Genomic DNA, 21,774 nt, shown 5'->3' with positions numbered 1-21,774 from the left:
TATTTGGGCAGGATTAAAACAGTTAAAAAAGTTTTTAAACCAATCACGAGTATCTATTTAGGTAGCAGCAGTTTTTAAAGAGATGGCAGCTTTCCTGTAAGGGGGCGTGGTTTCAGTGTCGACAGCAGACACGCTTGAGAGCAGAGAATCCTTCCTATTTTTCCAAGATTTTGATCTCATTTTATTTACTTGGCGTTTTTTCCATCTTTCAAATTTGCTTGGTTGGTTAATAACACATTTTCTGTTGTGTCACAAACTCTTTACTGGGACTACAACTGTTTGTTTGTTTGTTTGTGTTGTTGCTGCTAAAACCATATATTGCTGAACAGAATAACATAAAGTATATTAATTTTTTATTTTATTTATTATAATGAATAGCTTTGAAAAATACACCTCACCTCTCAGTCTTTTTCCAAGGGTCTGGAGTGAGATGTTTGTTCAGTCTAATACCAGCACATGTACATGTATGACTTTGTTGTTTCTTTATGCAGGTGGTACCACGCGTGTCTGTCCCGCAGTCAGGCTGAAAACATGCTGATGAGAGTTCCACGTGATGGGGCTTTCCTTGTTAGGAAGAGAACAGAATTCAACTCCTTTGCCATTTCCTTCCGGTAAAATCCAGACACCCATTCTTGTTTTTCTATTGTCCTTGTTTGTCGGGTTTTCTCACTGTTTTGGGGTTATGGTTAGAGGTCGACCGATTTATCAGCCGGGCCGATTAATTGGCCGATTTTTGGCATATTTTAGAAAATCGGCTTTGGTCGATTTTGCTGCAAAATTAATAGGCAGGCGCATCTGCTGGCACCTAAGCGTTGTTGTAGAACTTGTGACGCTGCCTCTTGCTGCAAGCAGATCGCTCCTGTGTGTGTGCAGCCGTGCCTTGTTCACAAACAGCTTTAGTAAACGATGGCGGGATCGCGCAAATTAAGCAGCCAGTACAACAGCGCGATGGGCTTATGTCTCGCGGTGCACTGTCCGTGCAAAGATTTCATGTGATTAATGAGTGATGATGAGATTTGTTTGTGTGACAGAGAGAGCAGAGCCGCGCGCGCACACTTTCTGTCTTTAAACTGTCTCCCTGCTTTTATTACTCAAAACAGAACTGACTCGATGGCCAAAGGTCGGAAGACCAAATCATATCCCCGAGGAAATGTTTTTCGTGTTGTTACAGTAACACTTTGTTTACAGTTTTGCGCTGCTCAGCCTGGATTAGAACACAACGCGTCCGATTCGCGAACTGACTCCTTTGAACGGATTCGTTTGAATGAACGGTTGAAACAACAGATCTGTCCCAACACTAAACTCACAAGACGTCACTGTCAGCACAATCAGTCACTTATAGCGCCTCAGAAATGAGAATGTAAATGTGTTTAGAAAGATTTGCCCTAAATAACAGTCTCAACTAAAAAACATAGACATTTACTATATGTTAACTGTATGATGAATAAATAATTTATCAGGTCTACCAAATAAGGATTTTATCCTACAAAGCAATAAAAGCCATGGTAAAAAACTGATCAAAGATGATGACAGCAGAGTGTCAGGTAATATCTGTGTCTGATAAATGCATGGTGCAGAGGAGGTTGTAAAACTCTTCAGAAAGACCATAAAAGTCATAATTCTTTTTAATACTTTGACTTAAATAGTGACATTTTTACATTTAAAATATCTCTAATGATGAGAACATTTAGATTATTATGTACATATAGAAAATCGGCCAAACAATATCGGCCATCGGCTGCCCTGATTTCTAAATATCGGCATCGGCCTGAGAAAAAGCCATATCGGTCGACCTCTAGTTATGGTTAGAGAAGTCACTTATAACCCCAAAGTTGCAGGCAGGTGCACTTGAGAAAGATACCTGTCCCCCAATGCTCCCTGGGCACTGGCTGCATTGATAGCTGCCCCCTGCTTCGTGTGTGTGTGTGTGTGTGTGTGTGTGTGTGTGTGTGTGTGTGTACCTGGTAATTATCACGTTGTCCCCACAAAGATAGGAATACCAGTGTTTTTGTGACCTTGTGGGGACATTTTGATGTCCCCATGAGGAAACAAGCTTATAAATCTAACAAGATGATGTTTATTGAAAATCTAAAGTACAAGAAAGGTTTTTGTGATGGTTGGGGTTAGGGAATGGGGTAGGTAAGGGGAATAGAATATACAGTTTGTCTGGTATAAAATGCATTACGTCTATGGAATGTCCCCATAAAACATGGAAACCAGAATGTGTGTGTGTGTGTGTGTGTGTGTGTGTGTGTGTGTGTGTGTGTGTGTGTGTGTGTGTGTGTGTGTGTGTGTGTGTACACTCACTGGATGTGTTAAACGTAACCATACATTTGTCATTATGTAACTTATGCCACTTTCTTTGTCAGGGCGGAGGGCAAGATCAAACACTGTCGCGTGCAGCAGGAAGGACAGACTGTTTTTCTGGGCACCTCTGAGTTCGACAGTTTAGTAGATTTAATCAGTTACTATGAGAAACATCCATTGTACCGCAAGATGAAGCTGCGCTACCCCATCAATGAGGAAACACTGGAGAAAATCGGCACTGCTGTAAGTTCAGCTACATACACAAATGTGGCTCTGTATTGATTTACCTGAATGTTTCCTGTTCCTTTAGTTCAGCTTGGTGTATAATGTTTGATAAGCGTGGGGAAAATATATTGACTCAACTAGCAGAATTGTTTTTCCAGAATCAATACCGTTCATATTCAGTTGCTTTATTTTAGTCTTTGCTTATCTGAGGTGGAGTCTGCTTTTATTCCAGAAAAGAGGAAATTGAATTTGAGTAGTACGTGGAGTCTAAATTTTGCTTTGCTAATTTTAAAGGCTTTTGATAAATACAGTGAATGCATTTGCATTGGGTGGCGAGAGATTAGTGCATCAGATCTGAAGTCAGCACATTTTCTCCCCAGCCGACCGTATTTATAACATTCTGATATATGCTTGTTTCTCAGCAAAAACATGTAATTTACATGTGAAACATGATAACCATATGTCGATCAGAGTGTACTTTCACGCCGCGTTAAGTAAAATGCCTTTGCTTGGTAGTTTACACACATTGTTTGTTATCGACAAAACACACTATACATTTTTAACAATTTTTTTTCTGCATTGCAGGGAAATTATAGGTTTATTGTTTAGTTTAATGAAGACATTGATTTAAAGCATTTTAATTTTTGTTTTCTTGCATTACTAACTTAATGTGCAGGAGCAGCCTAATGTATCACTATTTAATTTCAATTATCTTTTTTTATATTTAGTTCATTGTGATGAATAAATGTTACCATTTTTTATATAGATTCAATAATGATAACAATGCTCTGCATTTAGTAAAATGCTTTTGTTCTGTAGTAGTTACACACATTACTTAGTAAAAAAAAAAACCTGCATAGCATAATAAAAAATAATGTCTCATTATTTAATTCTCATTAAATTCAATTTAAACAAACAAATAAGGAATGCATGTTTATGAATTTTCAAATGCTCCTGAAATAAAACTCAACGGTGTAATGCATTGCTTTTGTAAATACTGTATGACTCATCATAAGCATCATAAAAATTCCCTGTAAGTGCTGAAACTTTTTCCAGGGTGTAGTGTTAAAGATAAAACTCATTATATTTTCATATCGAATTGTAATACTTTTAGAGTTGCAATTCTTAAGAATCATGATAAATATTGAATCGGGCCACAAGTATTATGGTGTATCATCCCAGCTCTAATATTTGAACCAAGAGAACTTGAAGGTGTGTGGGACGTTTCTTTAACTTTAAATCTATGATGCATGTGTTTCACACAATTTCCATCTATGTCACTGTATTTTGATATTAGGAAATATCAAATATGTTGTGTGAAGTCTGAGGTCATATAGCTTATTTATAGACTTTTCTAATCAGTTTGATCAAAACCTCCTCTTCTTTTCTGCTGTATTAAACCAATCAAGTTTAAACCGCTTGTTTTAGAGCAGAGGTGGATTGACAGGTGAGTAGGCGGTCCTACGTGTCAATGATGCATCTACAAAGGAGTGTGGTGACGTGTGTATTGAACTGACTGTGGATGTGGTTTAAGCAAGGGGTTTTCAAACTTTTTTTGTCAGCCAAACCCCCTTGACCTAAATAATTTACTTGATGTTCCCCTCTGAGATTTTAAGTTCATATTTCAGTAAATTAATAGCACCTTTGCAGCTAAATTAGCATATATTTTTTGCCCGTTTAAAAGTTTGTAGCAAGGTAAGAAGGTTTTTAGTTGTCTTTTGAAGTTGGAGGCATTATGATATATTTATTTATTTCAGGTAGCCTCAATAACTCGAAGTGATAAAATTAAGGGTGGGTGGGCGAATTTATCTCTGACCAGGACAAAGAAATATTACTTTCTTTTTTTTTTGTGATTGTTGCGGGGCAAAAATCCTTGATCTTACGGCACGTTTTCTTTAAAAATGTAATAGAATATGCGGGATATTTATGCAGTTTTATGCAATGAAATTGCGGGAACTTGCAAAAACTGCAGTCGCGTAATTACGTCACTTCATAATGTTTCCATGGCAACAGGAGACATGGCTGCGCTTGTGTGAAGTAAATGCAACATTTATTTTAACTTTTTTGCTAAGATATATGTGACTTTTTGCTATGAAAATGTGGGGATTATGAAATCATGCAAGCCCCGCATATTTTGATTGTGGACATCTGCAATTTATGCGGCGAAAGTGCGGTGTATTTGAAAAATGCGGCCCCCAGATAAATATGCGGACTTTGGCTGATTATGCATCGAATCATGTGATCACATAATCGCTTTTTTCTCGAGGGACTGAAATATATATTTTTATAGTAAGTGTTCACAACCCCTCGCAATTCCAACCCCAGTTTGTGAAACCCTGGTTAAAGTGAACCGATAAAAATATTTCAGATTTTGTTTACAACAGCATTGTCAACCACTGTGTATGATTTGCTCAGCGTTTTGGATCATGTCATTGTATTGTGATTGGTGCAAATAAGGTCTTCATAATAACCAGCAGTGGTTCGTTTATGATGGAAATGTTTAAAAAGTGTACGCCTGCAGGTGCTTTCAGCTTTGAAAGGCAACAAACTCTATGATGTATATTGCACACCAAATTGACAGGATTGAGGGGTTTGTTTCAGTCTGATGAAGGATTTTATCAATCTGGCGGAAAACAAAGTATTGTCGCCAAGTCTGCTAACGGTCCTTGAAACAAACCTTTGGAAGAAATTCAGTGGTTCTTGATGTTCTTTCAAACCAGTAAATGTGATGTCCTTGAGCATATCTTACATTCCACTTCATGGGCTAAAACATTTGTGGTCAGAATTTTCTTCAGTCGAAATATAAGTGTTTATGTACTGTATATAGAGTTAAATATACTGTAAGACAGCACACGTTTTTTCAAGGTGTTTCTGTGCAACCTTTCCTGGAAACATCGGATTGCGCTGCCACTTTGTTGCTTACTGACTGTGGTGCCATTGATTTTAGATTTACCCTCTATCTAGCTGCCCCCCACCTATGTAAAGTAGGCGATTTATGGCCAAAATTAGCTGTAAAGTCAACCAGTGGTCTGGTCTGCTGTGCTGCTGTTGATCTCTCTACATTTAAGGAAAATTGTGTTAGTTTACTTCCTTGGATATTTGGAAATTTTGTCATGCTAGACTGTAGTGATCATGTCGTACCCTAAGGAGTTAAAGTGTCTGTGTCTGTGTGCAGGAGCCAGACTATGGATCTCTGTATGAGGGTCGTAACCCTGGATTCTATGTGGAAGCCAATCAGATGCCCACATTCAAGGTACCTCTACTTATAATACGCATTGAGGCATTTTCATATTGTTTACTAAAGTAACACTTTTGTGTAATTAATTGGGGGTGTTTGTGTGTAAGCAGTGTACAGTACGGGCCATGTATGAGTACAAAGCCCAGCGAGACGATGAGCTCTCCTTCAGTAAGAATGCCGTCATTCAGAACGTGGACAAACAGGAAGGAGGCTGGTTAGTACAAGACCCATTATGGTTTATGTTTATGTTGTTACCAACGTAACATCTGCAAATAGGGATGCACTGAAAGGAAAATTCTTGGCTGAAGCAGAATAAAATGTAAAACTCTGCCAAATACCAACAACTGAACAATTTTTATTTTTTCGAATTATTTTGTCAATTTTCTCACCATTGCACAAGTTACCTTTTCAGAATTTCCTTTGTATATATTTATTTCACATGATTTTTTTTAACATTCCAGCAGTCATTAAACGGCCTGGTCACATTTTTGATCAGATAAGCTATAGATAGACTTGTTAAAACGGTTTCATTTACATTCGACCACATAAAGAAGTCTTTGCAAAAATGGATATTAATCTGCTCTTCTATTTCCGCACAAAATGCAAATAACCTATTCATTACTCTGCCTTAAATAAACTTGCAACAACGCTTATATAGCACTGTATGTTGAGCAGGGGATGCACACCAGCGTCAGCGATCAAGCACAAGATTGACAGGAGATGACAGAGGGAAAAGCGCTCAACAAAGCGGTCTAACAATAAGCTTATTGTTAATAAATGTTTTATTTCTCGTTAATTTAAGTGGGTTTGTCATTGTAGGACTTCACTGGTTTTAGAAAATTTTTATTACTGCTGACGCTCTTCGTCCTTCTATGACATGAAGATGAAGAAATAAAGGCTGTTTCTCAATCAGCTCACTTGTTCAGTAGTCAGGGCACTGATCAGCCATTTTAAGGGCTGTCTCAATCGCAAAATCCTTTCAGTGCACTGGAACATTCGTTTCCTAAAAATTCCCACAATGCAACTTAAAACCCAGTGAGCATCGTTGCTTCCTATGTTACCTTACCAGAAATTACGTAACCTTTTCTAAAGCTCTCCGACCAAAAATCTCGTGACCCAACTCCATAAACGTTATGACGTGCGACAGAAATTTTATAAAGACAAATGTTTGTTTTAGTTTTAAATATAAACACACATCGCTACACAGTGAGGGACCACAATCTACTCAATATTTAAAATAATAATGTTTATTTAAAACATTTAATATTATAAATTTAAGTAAATTCCTTCAATTTTATGCACGAATATGTAAGAGAATAATGACAGCATTTTTCCACAATGTACTGTTTAAAAATTGAGTCTGAGAGATGTTGGTTTTGCTGGTTGTTGACAAGCAACAGCTGTGAATGATCACAACGCGCTTAAGCAGTCACGTCACAGGAGAATAAGTGAACAGTGTCCCAATGTCAAATGAGCTAGAGTGACTTGGGAGCTAGGGAACGGATTGAGACACCGGGAAAGCCTCTCGTTCTCTGTGCTTGTGGATTCAGCAGATACGCAGGATCGCTGCTGCTGTGTATTTCATATGCTGCATGATGTTCATGATGTCTTGATTTTAAATAATATTTGTGTCTTTCGCTGACACTTCAAAATGCTTACCAACATGTTTGCTGCATTTGGGCATCTCTCACTCTGGCTGGTAACTATTTGATTGTGTCATCAAAGACCTTATTGTTCAGTAGAAATTTATTTGACCTTTTCACTTTTCTCAGCCGAATATCGAAAATAATTTTTTTGCTATTTTCTGTCAAATTATTTCAGTTGCCGAACATTTGGTGCATCCCTTTATCTGCAAATATATAGCATTTGTATTTACCACAAGCAAGCATTCACTTTAAAATAAGCAATGCATTTCTCTGAAGTTTAAAGAAATTCTTATGCAATTTATATGAATGTGATTTTCTAAATGTTAATCTTATGTTATGTAAGAAAGTAACAGGTAAATAAAAAAAATCAGAAACAAGTTTTTTTCCCGGTTTTTAATCAGTTGTAAAAAAAAAACATGAGGACCCTTTTGTGATTTTGTTATATTTTGTTGATGTTCTTGCTATGGAGCCACCAAATTAAAATGATGTCATCACACAGGTTTCTAGAAACAACAATAAAATACAAAGACATTAAACTTACTGGCTAGCAGGACTCCAGACTGCAACCAAATGGTCGCTGGGTTAATTTTGGACCCAGTCTTTTATCTCATACATTAATCCAGTTAACAGCATCATATGATTTCTAAATTTAAGAGTGTTCTTCACACAGGTGGAAAGGAGACTGTGGTGGTAAAAAACAACTTTGGTTTCCTGCAAACTATGTGGAGGAGATCAGCCCTACAGCTGTGGAGCCTGACAGAACTGTGAGTTCACCGCAACACATTTACACATCTCTGATCTGCGTGTGTTTATTGTTAGTATGTAATGTCAGTGTGTCTCTGACCTTAACTGGTGCTCTCTCTCTCTTTCTCCTGTATACGTGCATTCGGCAGGCCTCAGAAAACAGTCCTTTGGGAGATCTTCTGAGAGGAAGTGCGGACGTGTCTTCCTGTCAGATCGGTACCTTTCCTTCTTTCCTCATACACACTCAAACTTGTGTCCCTGTTTAAAGCCCTGTTCCAAGTTTCCACACAAGCACACACCAAGTTATTGTTGCAATGCAAGCAAATGAAAAGAAATCAAACATTTCTCTTCAATTTTATGTTGTTCTTCAATGAAAGTCGCAAACAAGAGGCAGAATATGTAAAAATGCTCTTTTTTTTTTAAATAGTTTCATTGATTGCTGCAGCACTAAAATTGGTTAAAGTCCCTGTGAACAGGAAGTCGCGATCGACTTTACTTCCATATTGTGACTTATTTCCGAGTGAAATGGAATATCACACAATTTAAAAAAAAATTGCACCTGTGGCTTGAGTTTTTCATTCTGAATTGATTGTATACAGGAAAAAAAACTTTAACAAAAATCATAACAAACTGACAATTATGATTTTGTCATAATCATGCCAGTTCTAATACAGTCTGTATTTAAAATATGCATGTTAAAACAGTGCACTTTTATATGCTAAAAATAAAAAAACAAGTATTTTATGATTTATTCGTTTTTAAAGTTGTTTTAAATTGTACAATTTCAGCGACACAAATTGCAACTGCAAATTAAAAGCGACCCAATATCTTAGCAAGGCCAACAGGTTTAACCTTATACTTGTTAAGAGAGACTTTAACATCAGGTTGCACATTCAGCATAAATGAAACCTTTCAATTAAGATGTTTAAATGTGTATTAGCATTTAATATAATTGCAAGTAAAATCTGCCATCTGTAGCCTTTTTGGTGGAAAATAAACAAAAATCAATTATTGAGCAAGTAAAACATAAAAATGTTGTGAATTTTTTTTACTTTGCTCCGAATTAGGGCTGCAAAAGCGTATGCATAATTTTAAGGAAAAAATAATAATATACAGTAAATTATATAAAAATGTATATACACATGTAAATATTTCTTAAATATATACATGTATGTGTATTTATATATAGATAATTATTATACACAGTACACACACATATATGATGTAAACTAAAACTTTTATTCTGCAAATGATTAGATTTGTCATAACCACTGCACCACCACGGGGGTGAAGTGCGGCCTGTGGTGGTGTGCATGTCATAAATTATGAAAAATATATATTTACGCCTCTTCAAAACGTTAAAGCGTCTGCTGTTGACAGGTAACCTAAGCATTTCTTGAGGTAATGACCATCAGTACTAAATAAAAACCTTTAAAAATGATCTTATTCTCCTCTTATTTTTAACATTTTCAGATTTGGCAAGGTGTATGTACACTTTTGACTACCACAAACATGATATTACGTTAAAGACAAACTATACTAAAACAAAAAAAAAAATTATGATTTTTGAAAAATAGAAACCTATTCAAACCAACTAAAACTAAATAAAAATAAAAACGAATATTTTTTTTAACTATAATAACCCTGCCGCCCATGAACAAGCACATTTGTCAAGATATGCATATCTGATCATTGTTTACATTTTTATATTTTTAAATCTTGTATGCATTATATACAGTTTTTTTTCAAAATAATAGCAGTACAATGTGACTAACCAGAATAATCAAGGTTTTTAGTATATTTTTTATTGCTACGTGGCAAACAAGTTACCAGTAGGTTCAGTAGATTCTCAGAAAACAAATGAGACCCAGCATTCATGATATGCACGCTCTTAAGGCTGTGCAATTGGGCAATTAGTTAAATTAGTTGAAAGGGGTGTGTTCAAAAAAATAGCAGTGTGGCATTCAATCACTGAGGTCATCAATTTTGTGAAGAAACAGGTGTGAATCAGGTGGCCCCTATTTAAGGATGAAGCCAACACTTGTTGAACATGCATTTGAAAGCTGAGGAAAATGGGTCGTTCAAGACATTGTTCAGAAGAACAGCGTACTTTGATTAAAAAGTTGAATATAGGGGAAAACCTATAAAGAGGTGAAAAAAATGATAGGCTGTTCAGCTAAAATGATCTCCAATGCCTTAAAATGGAGAGCAAAACCAGAGAGATGTGGAAGAAAACGGAAGACAACCATCAAAATGGATAGAAGAATAACCAGAATGGCAAAGGCTCAGCCAATGATCACCTCCAGGATGATCAAAGACAGTCTGGAGTTACCTGTAAGTACTGTGACAGTTAGAAGACGTCTGTGTGAAGCTAATCTATTTTCAAAAATCCCCCGCAAAGTCCCTCTGTTAAAAAAAGGCATGTGCAGAAGAGGTTACAATTTGCCAAAGAACACATCAACTGGCCTAAAGAGAAATGGAGGAACATTTTGTGGACTGATGAGAGTAAAATTGTTCTTTTTGGGTCCAAGGGCCACAGGCAGTTTGTGAGACGACCCCCAAACTCTGAATTCAAGCCACAGTACACAGTGAAGCATGGAGGTGCAAGCATCATGATATGGGCATGTTTCTCCTACTATGGTGTTGGGCCTATTTATCGCATACCAGGGATCATGGATCAGTTTGCATATGTTAAAATACTTGAAGAGGTCATGTTGCCCTATGCTGAAGAGGACATGCCCTTGAAATGGTTGTTTCAACAAGACAATGACCCAAAACACACTAGTAAACGGGCAAAGTCTTGGTTCCAAACCAACAAAATTAATGTTATGGAGTGGCCAGCCCAATCTCCAGACCTTAATCCAATTGAGAACTTGTTGGGTGATATCAAAAATGCTGTTTCTGAAGCAAAACCAAGAAATGTGAATGAATTGTTAAAGAATCATGGAGTGGAATAACAGCTGAGAGGTGCCACAAGTTGGTTGACTCCATGCCACACAGATGTCAAGCAGTTTTAAAAAACTGTGGTCATACAACTAAATATTAGTTTAGTGATTCACAGGATTGCTAAATCCCAGAAAAAATTTTTTTTTGTACAAAATAGTTTTGAGTTTGTACTGTCAAAGGTGGACACTGCTATTTTTTTGAACACACCCCTTTCAACTAATTGCCCAATTGCACAGCCTTAAGAGCGTGCATATCATGAATGCTGGGTCTTGTTTGTTTTCTGAGAATCTACTGAACCTACTGGTAACTTGTTTGCCACGTAGCAATAAAAAATATACTAAAAACCTTGATTATTCTGGTTAGTCACATTGTACTGCTATTATTTTGAACAAGACTGTATATATGCATCACACACACACACCCCAGTACACACATTCTATAACCACTGCATTGTGGTAAAATACTGTCACCACCATCACAGTCCTAATGGCAATAGAGAGGCAAAAGTTAAGAATTGCATGTTACATTTGGCATTGGTAGCACATATACACTGTCAGTCCATCCTTGCGGCCTGTTATAGCACTGAATTATGCTTACACAGTTTGTGATTGTGGCTTCTCTCTTCTGCAGCTATAAGGACTGAAGGGAAGGGCAGCAGACCGTTTGTCTTTTCTCTGGTTCCTGTAGCTTCACCACGTACAGGCCCAGTGCTGGACATTGCAGCCAGCTCAATGGAGGAGCTAAAGGACTGGGTGGCTAAGATCCGAGAGGTCACCATGACCTCTGAAGCCAAGGTAAGCTGATCAGAAACCTGTCAGTCTTTTGATTATAATTTTTCTTCTTTTCAAGCCAAATAAACAAGTAACTGACTTGTTAAAGAAGTGCTGCTTGTAAACCATAATATTGGGACCTCACATCACACTAATTTCTTCATGAAATTAGTCGTATTAATAAAGTAATTTATACATTTCATCCTTTATACTGCATGAAAGACTAATTATAGTTTCTTATCCATCAGCTGGAGGAAGGTAAAATGATGGAAAGAAGAAAAAAGATTGCTTTAGAGCTGTCAGACTTGGTCATCTACTGCCGACCAGTTCCTTTTGATGAAGACAGTAAGATACCCGATGGGTTTATATTTTATTCAAACTTATTTTATTTTACAACACATGGCTAATACCATCATTCAGCTAGCCATAATATCTGTTCACATTCATCTTGGGCGTACACAACCTTCTTGTTGCTTTCACGTCATGTCGTAATTACCATAATTACAAGATGACAACCTATGATGATGTTCACAGTTACCAGTTTCTGTGGCAAAAAATGCTTTGTTTGTTTTTGCGTTTATGTTCATGTTCACTTTGAGACATTAGCCACAATTAATGTATAGTCATGTAAATAATCAAACCAAAATATTTTGTGATAGCTACTGAACTTTACCATTTTGTGTGTTTTTGCATGACGTTGCGTGACGGTTAGGTGGTACAAATCGGTGCTCTTAGTAAACGTTTACAAAGTGTAATTACGAGTTCAACGATTACGATTTAAACATTCATGCATAAAACAATTTGGCAAAATAAACTCTTCCCTCTCTCCCTTACAGAAATTGGGACGGAGCGGGCCTGTTTCCGGGACATGTCCTCGTTTCCAGAGACCAAAGCGGAGAAATATGTGAATCGAATCAAAGGAAAGAAGTTCCTGCAGTATAACCGTCTACAGCTCTCGCGTATCTACCCGCGCGGTCAGCGCCTGGACTCATCTAACTATGACCCGTTACCCATGTGGTTGTGTGGCAGTCAGCTAGTTGCCCTTAACTTTCAGACTGCAGGTAAGAACAGGAGTTGAACTCTCTATTTCTTCTTAATCCTGTGTTTTGTGTCTTTAGTGGTGATTCTGTCATTTTGCTTTTATAATAATTTCTTGAGTTCTCTTTGTTTAGACAAGCCAATGCAGATGAACCAGGCTCTCTTTATGCTGAACGGCCGGAGCGGTTATGTGTTGCAACCGCCAATCATGAGGGATGACAACTTTGACCCATTTGATAGACATTCTCTAAGAGGAGTGGAGCCAATCACTTTGGTCATAGAGGTACAGACATTGGTTTCAGGTTTTTTTTACAGTGACATACTTTCATTAATGGCCTAGTAAATGATAAACATTAAGGAGCAGTTTCCCGGACGTCTGATATAAACCGTTTGAGTGGTGTTTCGAGAATCGCTGTCTCAGTACCCAGCAAACAATTTTGGCTAAAGCAAGGCAACATTTGGGCTGTCAGTGAGAGTTTAATAGACGTCTAACCATAGCTCGGGAATAGACGATGTGTATACGTTTAGAGCAAATGAAAGCAAACACCTTGAACAGCTGTTGACTTTGCTAACATGATGGAATATAATACTTCTCCAAGTTATTTAGGCAAAAACAGCATGTTACCAAATTCAAGGTTATTTAGGGTAGAAGTTTGTTACTCATAACTGGACTATATTGGGTCTATAGTTAGCCATCATTTCACTGTCTGATACTGTAAACACAACATTCAAACTAGTCCCCTACTCTCTTTATATTGTGTCTTTTGGTGCTGCGTCAGTCATTTCTGTAGCTGCTTTACATCTGGTCACTGTGTTTCTATAAAGTCCCACCCTTAACTGAGTGTTTTTATTTGTTATTGTCTGGTGTCACACACCCACTAGTAGGGCTGTGTTAAAGAAAAAACTGCAATATGGGATAGCATGCTAAATGGTGCGATATGTGATACAATATTTCTTTTTCTAAAATGAGTTTAAATTGAATTAAAATATATTTAAAAAAAAAACTATTTAACCATCATACAGTATGTTTCATACTTCAGGGAAAAGAAAGCATCACAACAACTTCTAAAAGTCAACAGCCATGCTTTACTGTTGCATAGAACAAATCAGACCCAACCCTGATCCTGGTGGGCTACCGTCCTGGAGATTTTAGCTCCAACCCCAATCAAACACAGCTGAAGCAGCTAATCAAGGTGTTAAGGGTTGCTTGGTGACCACCAGCCAAACCAGCATGGGAATTATATGCTGGGGTTTTTTTCAGCAGGGAAGCTTCACAATATTGCAGAATGAACATAAGCACTATTTCCAAATATTGCGCTTCCCTACCCACAGGCCAGAAGTTGCCTCCTGGAAACCTTTTAAGCACCCCAAAACAATAAAAACATAAGAAAATACACCACCACACACTTCCAGTGGATCACACGTAGTGACTAAGATATTTTTTCAATGTCCACATTAAAATCCTGCATATTGTAATATTAAATATTAGATGTTCATGTGCTTTGAATGTGTTGTGTGGTTGCAGGTTTTGGGAGCTCGCCACTTGCCCAAACATGGTAGAGGTATTGTTTGCCCTCTCATAGAGATTGAGGTTTGTGGAGCAGAATATGACAACGCCAAGCAAAGGACAGACTCTGAAGGTGAGGTGGATAAACATCATTTTATTGACATTTGACCTACGTTTAATGTGCTTTTATCCAGAAATAAAAATGTAGTCATTATTTACTCATCTTCAAGTCAATCAACCCCTTAGTGGATTTCTCTGCTCTTTTAAAACAAAACCGAGATAAAAAAAAAAAACATATTTTCTGCTTATCAAAGGATTTGTTTTTTTGACAGCCCTGTCTTAAGCTTCACAATGATACAAAAGCTTTATAAAATTCCACTTGAGCTGAATATTTCTAGTGTTTTAATGGCATGAAAATGGGTTTGATATAAAAGAACTGAATCAGACAAAGCTGTTCCCTCCCCATTGTTGAGTTGTGGATATAATTTATGTTTCCGTTGTTACATTTTACTCAAAATTAAACTTTTTAAACTGCATCAATAATGCAGTACAGGCTAGGGAAGAACAGGCACAGGTCAAGACTTCAATTCAGATTTATTTCTATGCATGCATGCCTATTAGTAAATCTGTATTAAATAGTTTATTGCATAAAATAAAGGATTATATTTCAATTTGTATGCCTTCAGATAGGGATGTGACGAGATCTCGTGCGACGAGATCTCGCGAGATTAAATGTGTATCGCGAGATTAAGTGTGTCTCGCGAGATTTCTTGTGTAGGTGAAATTCTGGCCGTTTCTCAAAAAAAAAAGGCTGCATCCTTTGGAGGTTGCATTTTTAAACTGCATTTACTTCATAAAGACTGTCTTTTTAGAGACTAACAATTATAAAGTTTACTAATAATTTAGTTAATCGCAAATTGTTGTAATATGCTCACGACTTGCGAATGTAATGCTCAGTTAATGATCTGAAATAAACCTTAATGACGTATGCAGCCTGCATATGCGACCTCCGGAGGAGGCAGTTGCAGGCGCCTTTTTTAAATGATAATCTATGGGCATGGAGCGTTTGCGCGCTGTTCATGCGCGCTGAGCGCCTTGCGGTTTTTGCCGGGGGCCGCAGCACGCGCCTTTGAAGGAACGCTGAGAGCGGAGAAGCGCCCGACGTCATTCGCGTCTTTCCATTGTCCACTCGAATGAGGGGAGATGCGGGCCTTACGTTGTGGTGAGGGAAGTTTACAGTTGCTTTGAAGAACCGGACTCCACTCGCTCACTCTCTCCTGCGTGTTTGTGCACCTCTCACCCTCAAACAAGGTCAGATCAAGCATCCTCTTTTTAAAGTTTCTGCTAATATGACAGTCAACAGAAAAAGAGCGCACGCTTCAATATTTGATTGACAAGACAGCTGACTAGGTGGTTGCCTAGCAATATTAAAAGCCGCGTCGACACGCACTGCTCTTTTTTTTTTTAAAGGCAGTGCGTCGCGCCTTGCGTTTCCAAGCGTTTAAAGCGTGGTTGATATAATTAGCCTCTTACAGTGCATGCATTATATTCTGTCTTTTACTGCATTTGCTTTTTTGTTTGGGTTTCCAATAATGTTCGTTTGGGAGCTCGTATGAAGTATGAGACGTGTTGTGTTTTTCTGTAGATCAGTGTCAGATGTGAAGTCTCAGCAGATTAAACCATCACAGAGTTTACATGATTTAATGTCTGCATGTTCATTTCTATTGTAAAGAAATGGACGTATATTAAATATTCAAATGGATTTAAACATTGTTTGGCTAAAAAATAAGCGTTTTTTTTCCGTCTAAAGTGAAAGTGAAAGTGAAGATAGCATCCGAGACGAGTCTACTATCGCCCCCTGCAGGCATTTGTTATAATATATACATAATGCTATTTATTTATAGACCACAAATGTAATGTGTTTGTCAATGTAATGTTGTTTAATGTAACTTGGTTTTAATACTTTATTTGAACCAATTATTATTGCATCTTCGTTATTATGTAATTTTAAAGGCTACTGCTCACTTGGGTCTATTTTTATTACCCAAAAATAACAAATTACTTCATTATCAGTTAGTAAAATAATTGTTAGGGGCAGTCCTTGATTAGTTAAAACATTTAAAAATAACATGATTTCAGTTTCTTATTCATTTATTTTATCATCGAGGGTTTCTTAAAAAGTGTAAAAATATCGTCTCGTCTCGTTCTCGTGAACCCAATCTCGTGTCTCGTCTCGTCTCGTGGATTAAGTGTCTCGTCACACCCCTACCTTCAGAACATTTTAAATGTATGGCACAAATCACGTATCATAATTTATAAAGGTTTTGTGTACCTTTGAAGCTTGAGCGTGGCAGTTGCAATCCATTGTAAGCAGAACCAAAACTGAAGTAAAAAAAATCAGTTTTGGTTCCAAAAATAGAGAAATCGATCAGTACAAGGGTAAGTAAATAATCTTTTTGGTACATATTGCTCCAAGTATTGAATATTGCTCTGGTTTATTTATTTTTCTTCATCTTGCAGCGGACAATGGTCTGAACCCCACTTGGCCCAGGAAACCATTCCGATTCACCGTGTGCAATCCTTCCTTCGCATTCTTGCGTTTTGTGGTCTATGAGATTGACATGTTCAGTGACCAGAACTTTCTCGCCCAGGCATCGTTTCCCATCAACTGCCTCAAAACAGGTATTGTTTCAAATATAACACAAAAATGAAATGATTTCTGTAGCACTTTTTTCTTACTGGCCTCAAACAGGGTTTGGATTTTTGTCTCTTAATTCTTTAAACTCCTTCATCAGCGTCACTGCTTTCTTAAACTTATCACACGTGAAACTTTTTTCGCTTGATGAAAGAAGCTTAACTATACATGATAACCAAAGAGGAAGCCACGACTTATCCCTAAAAAGTATGCTAAAAAGTATCACATCAATAAAAAAATAATAGTAGGCAGTGAAATAAAACCATAAAAACATATAACTAAAACAAAAAACCTTGTATGCTAGTGTGCTACAAACAAACACAGTCTACGTACCAAGAGCAGAGACAGGAAGTAACGTCATGCAGTGAAAGTAAAATGTTTTTTTTTTCTGTTTGTCTGCAGGCTATCGATCAGTTCCTCTGAAGAACAGCTACAGTGAAGATCTAGAGTTAGCGTCTTTGCTGGTGCACATGGAAATCATCAGAGGAAGGGTGGGCTATGAGATCATAGTATGTACCGTAGATATGCACTTCATTTTAATTTATTTAATCAAGCCATTCAGTATGCTGTATTGTAATAGCAACGCTTGTTTCTCACTGCAGCATGAGAATGGCGAGATGTTGAGTCCCTTCTCAGCGGCGGGCGCCATGGCCTTACAGGTGGGCCGGGAGCGTATGGGCGACACGAGCTCGATTTCATCCACGTCCTCCATGTCACCTCTGCCCTCGTCTCCGGCTCAGGCACTGGGATACCGTGGTCGGGAGGGCTCATTTGAGGCCCGATATCAGTCTCCGTTGGATGACTTTCGAGTCTCGCAGGAGGCGCTGTTGGACCATGAAAGCAGGAGGTATGGTGTGACTATTCTAGTGATTCACATCGATTCACAAATGTAAAAAAAACCCGTAAAAGTTAGTTTACAAAATAATAATGTGACGTTATTGGAATCAAAAGCTAGAAGTCAACTGCAGGAGCGCTGCAGCACACGGACATTTTAGAGAGTGCATATCAGCAGCATAGAAGGAAAACAAGTACATCTAGCCCCGTTTGATTAATTCTAAACTGCGAAATACATTTTGGTATTGTGTTCCTCTGCCTTTCTCTGTTCAGTGAGTATCAGGGAGAAACAGCACCTTTAATTCATGTCCCACATCTGACTTGTATTAAAATAGCATTTCCCAAAATGGTTTAGACATAATAACACGAACAGTTATTATAAAAATATGCACATAGTTTATCCAGACAGAGGTGCTAGGTGTGCTGCATAGATAAATGCATTAATACTGCCAAAAGCAGTGTTCATCATCATTATACACTGCATTATGTTACTGCCGGTTAACATGTAAAACTAATGAGTCGTGTTTAATTCATATTTTTCACTTATATCTTCTGTTTTTAGACATGTCAATAAGAATGGCTTTATTGGGGACTTAGTTGGATTAAAATCCAGTATATAACAATTCAGAGCCTAGCAGTTAAAGAGCAAACACTTGTCGGACCTTGATCACAAAATACAACATAATGATGTCAGTAATATGCTAATTAGTACGTCAAGAATCGATTCTGAATCGAGTCGGGACCATAAGAATTGATTCCCACCCCAAATGATGACCGTGTTTGTAAAGATAGAGATGCTGAAAGAGATGTTTATTCAATAAAAGAGATGTTTATCCATAAACAAGAAACTGTCTGTGTTAATTGTAATAAATATATAGTCACAACGTTTTGCCTTTAATCGTCATTTCTACATTTATTGTGACCATTTAAGTTCAGTGTCTGTTGAATTCCAACAAAGTAGTGACATAAAGTCACCCAACAGCAATGTAAAAGTCTCAAAGCATGATCGGGGTTATTCTGTCAAATAATCATTCTTGAACTATTTCTAAAATACAGATTAAAACAGTAGTATTATTGTGTTGAAAAATGAATATATACTTGATTTCATTAATCTATAAAACGTTGAATTTTTTTTTTTTGCTTTTTGATCAGTTTTTCCCCATAAAAATTTTTAGTACATAAATGCAAATAAAAATGTTTTATTAGTAGTTGACACAGAATGAAACTCAATTAATAATTTGACTTAAACACGTACCAATAAATAATAGTACATTTTAAAAAATCTGAAAATAATCTTGAAGTGGGCTGTATTCATGCGTTAAACACATTTGGATGTAGTTTCAGTCTTTTTTTTGCCCCAACTCACTGCTCTGGTGCCACCAAGCTGTAGTCTAGAGCCCTGCAAGCAAAATTTCACTTAATTGTCCTAATCATTTCCAAATCATACTTATAATTGTGCTTTCTATCCAATCATTAATTTCAGGTGTACATTCAATTCAGATCATTTTCTGTGCTTTTTCTATAATCGTTCATGGGCCAGCAATGCTGTGCACTTATTTACTGTGAAGTTGTGAAAATTGTGCAGTCAATGAAAAAGACAATGTCAGGCTACACAAAACTGTGAGAGTTGTTATTGAAATGATGGGCATTTTTTATTCACATGCTGTTTTTAAACTCTTCAAGGATTCGGAGGGCTCGCGTCAGCGCCGACAACCGTGCGTAAAACGAGCAGCTTGACAGATGGACAGAACAGACGCGAGGTCAGCGTCAAGGCTCCTTCAGGGCTGATGATGTCAAGGACAGTTGTGAAACCCGTTTCTATGGAAATCATCGTAGCCAGCATTTTTGGACCGATCTCCCTCTCTGTGACTCTACTGCTCGAGTTCACGCGAGTTGCAGAGGGACTTGCGGAGCATGCAGATGATGGAGGAGCCTTTGCTTACAGACAGAAATAAACAAATATCTGCTTAGCTACAATCTGAACCTGGAGCGTGAGGGACAGGAGTGTTCTTATGATGCAGCGTAAATCTCAAGGACAACCGCGTGCTGGTGGACGATAAAAGATCAGTGTTTCAAAATTGAGTGGGGACTGTATCATTCTTCACTTTGAAACTGATCCCAGGTTAACATTTATGGAGTTATAATTCTTTCTTCACTCCTTCTATGGCTTATATACAAGTATATAAATGTACGTGCTTCACGTTCTGCTGTCGATCAGAAAACATCTGCTCTCAAAGAGCCTCTCACTCCAGATTTTGTTTCCATTTTCAAATAATTATTTGGATTATTTAAGCATTTGTTTTCAAGTTTTCTTTTTTCTAACATGAAGGCTTGGCCATTTTAATTGTTTTTCAAGTTTTTGCTCGTTTTTGCTCCTTTCCTCTGTCTGCATCGGACTGAATTTTGACCTAATCCGGGATGCACATTTCATAATCCAGGATGTTTCTAGACAGAGAGACAGCAGTGTAAGAGATCATAGCTTCTCATGAAAATGTTAACTCAAAAACAGACATTTTTGTGTTAGAATAAAATGAAGTAATCGAGCGACTAGAGAGCAATATCACTCTCCTTGTTTTGTGTTTTAAGTAGACCAGCTCAGGTTTGGTTCATAAGCCAGTCTTATGCCATGGGAGTGTTGGGAACAGTGTATTTCGTTTACGAAACAGAACTTGGACCATCTCATTTCACAGTGCTTATTCTTTATAAAATATCTGTGATTATTAATATACCTTCCTATTTTAGCACCATTTTTTTAAGAACTTTCCCTGAAAGATCTTTTGGTCAAACAGGAGGATTTTATGTATTATTTAGTACCATTATGTGTTAGCTTCTGTGTCTGTTTGAAGAAAGCCAAAGGTAGACGGTTCAGTTGGTGTATGAAATCAGGACCAAACAAAAAGCTTTGTCTCAGCATTGGTCAGTAAAAAACCTTAAGCATTAATTTTAAGAGAACGTTGTTCTTGACAAAATTCACCTTTGCTTATAATTTATTTTAGCTGTGGGCAAGTTTTTTATTTTATTTTATTTTATTTGCGGCCTTTTGTTAGGTGCCAAGCAGTCATTGTAATTTTGTATTTTGCAATCATATTGCCCAGGTTATTTCAGTAATACAGATTTCAGGATTTACCGTTTATGTAAAAACTGTAGGGGTTTAATAACTTTTTGCAATTTTAAGCATTTCCCGTTTAGACAGTATAACTTGGGATGTCACTGAACTACATACATAAAGCAAGCCATGTGGTTAGAAGTATAAATTATTCTGTCAGTACTACATCAAACCTGATGTGGTTTTACTTAAATTTTTATAACACTTTACCATTTATCTGGCTCTCTGCTTTAATATGTTTTTTTGTAAAGCAGCTTGACTATGGTGAGGTCAGCACTGAATTGTTTGTGACTATTGGAGAAAGGTCCAGGGGCCATAATCGTTTCCTAAATGTATGAAAGGAAAAGTGAAAAAGATGAGGCCAAACCTTTTAGAGGGAACTCCGTTCATTTCCCCTGCATTTATTTCTTAAATCTCTGTACTTCCATAACTCTTTGCCTGTCTGTTAATGAGTTTCTGCTTTTCGCTGCATCATCTTTCATGTGCCTTGGTGTATGTATATTTAAATACATCGAAGATCCCCTGTTGGACATGTATGCCTTTTCTAGGCTTTATTGCATCAGTGTTTTGTTACGGATGTTCTTATTTACAAACCAAGCCTTTTCTGTAATGTGCCTATGCTGTATTGAAGAAAATATACCTTTTAATTTTGCTTTTCATATGAAACATAATCAAGCCTGAGAATAAAGTACTTAACAATAGAAGTGATTTGTCTTGA

At 37.3% G+C, this 21,774-nt stretch overlaps 1 protein-coding gene across 2 annotated transcripts in view; it reads left to right on the top strand.

The window, feature by feature from the left end:
- plcg1 (phospholipase C, gamma 1) overlaps positions 1–21,764 on the top strand; it is a 72,954-nt gene extending 51,190 nt beyond the window's left edge. Inside the window, exons 19-33 of one of the 2 annotated variants that reach the window (XM_065286576.2) lie at positions 492–611; positions 2,370–2,550; positions 5,708–5,785; positions 5,878–5,984; positions 8,087–8,180; positions 8,310–8,376; positions 11,737–11,900; positions 12,125–12,221; positions 12,713–12,937; positions 13,049–13,197; positions 14,440–14,554; positions 16,942–17,103; positions 17,519–17,625; positions 17,719–17,963; positions 19,634–21,764. In XM_065286576.2, the coding sequence (XP_065142648.1) occupies positions 492–611; positions 2,370–2,550; positions 5,708–5,785; positions 5,878–5,984; positions 8,087–8,180; positions 8,310–8,376; positions 11,737–11,900; positions 12,125–12,221; positions 12,713–12,937; positions 13,049–13,197; positions 14,440–14,554; positions 16,942–17,103; positions 17,519–17,625; positions 17,719–17,963; positions 19,634–19,673 (1,951 nt within the window). In that variant the 3' untranslated portion in view covers positions 19,674–21,764. The remainder of the gene's footprint in view (positions 1–491; positions 612–2,369; positions 2,551–5,707; positions 5,786–5,877; positions 5,985–8,086; positions 8,181–8,309; positions 8,377–11,736; positions 11,901–12,124; positions 12,222–12,712; positions 12,938–13,048; positions 13,198–14,439; positions 14,555–16,941; positions 17,104–17,518; positions 17,626–17,718; positions 17,964–19,633) is intronic. The other variant, XM_065286577.2, reaches the window with a different exon arrangement.
- The last annotated feature ends 10 nt before the right edge of the window (positions 21,765–21,774 follow it).

This window comes from Paramisgurnus dabryanus, chromosome 21, assembly GCF_030506205.2.
Source record: "Paramisgurnus dabryanus chromosome 21, PD_genome_1.1, whole genome shotgun sequence".
NCBI lineage: Eukaryota > Metazoa > Chordata > Actinopteri > Cypriniformes > Cobitidae > Paramisgurnus > Paramisgurnus dabryanus.
This window is presented reverse-complemented; position numbering and strand designations above follow the sequence as displayed.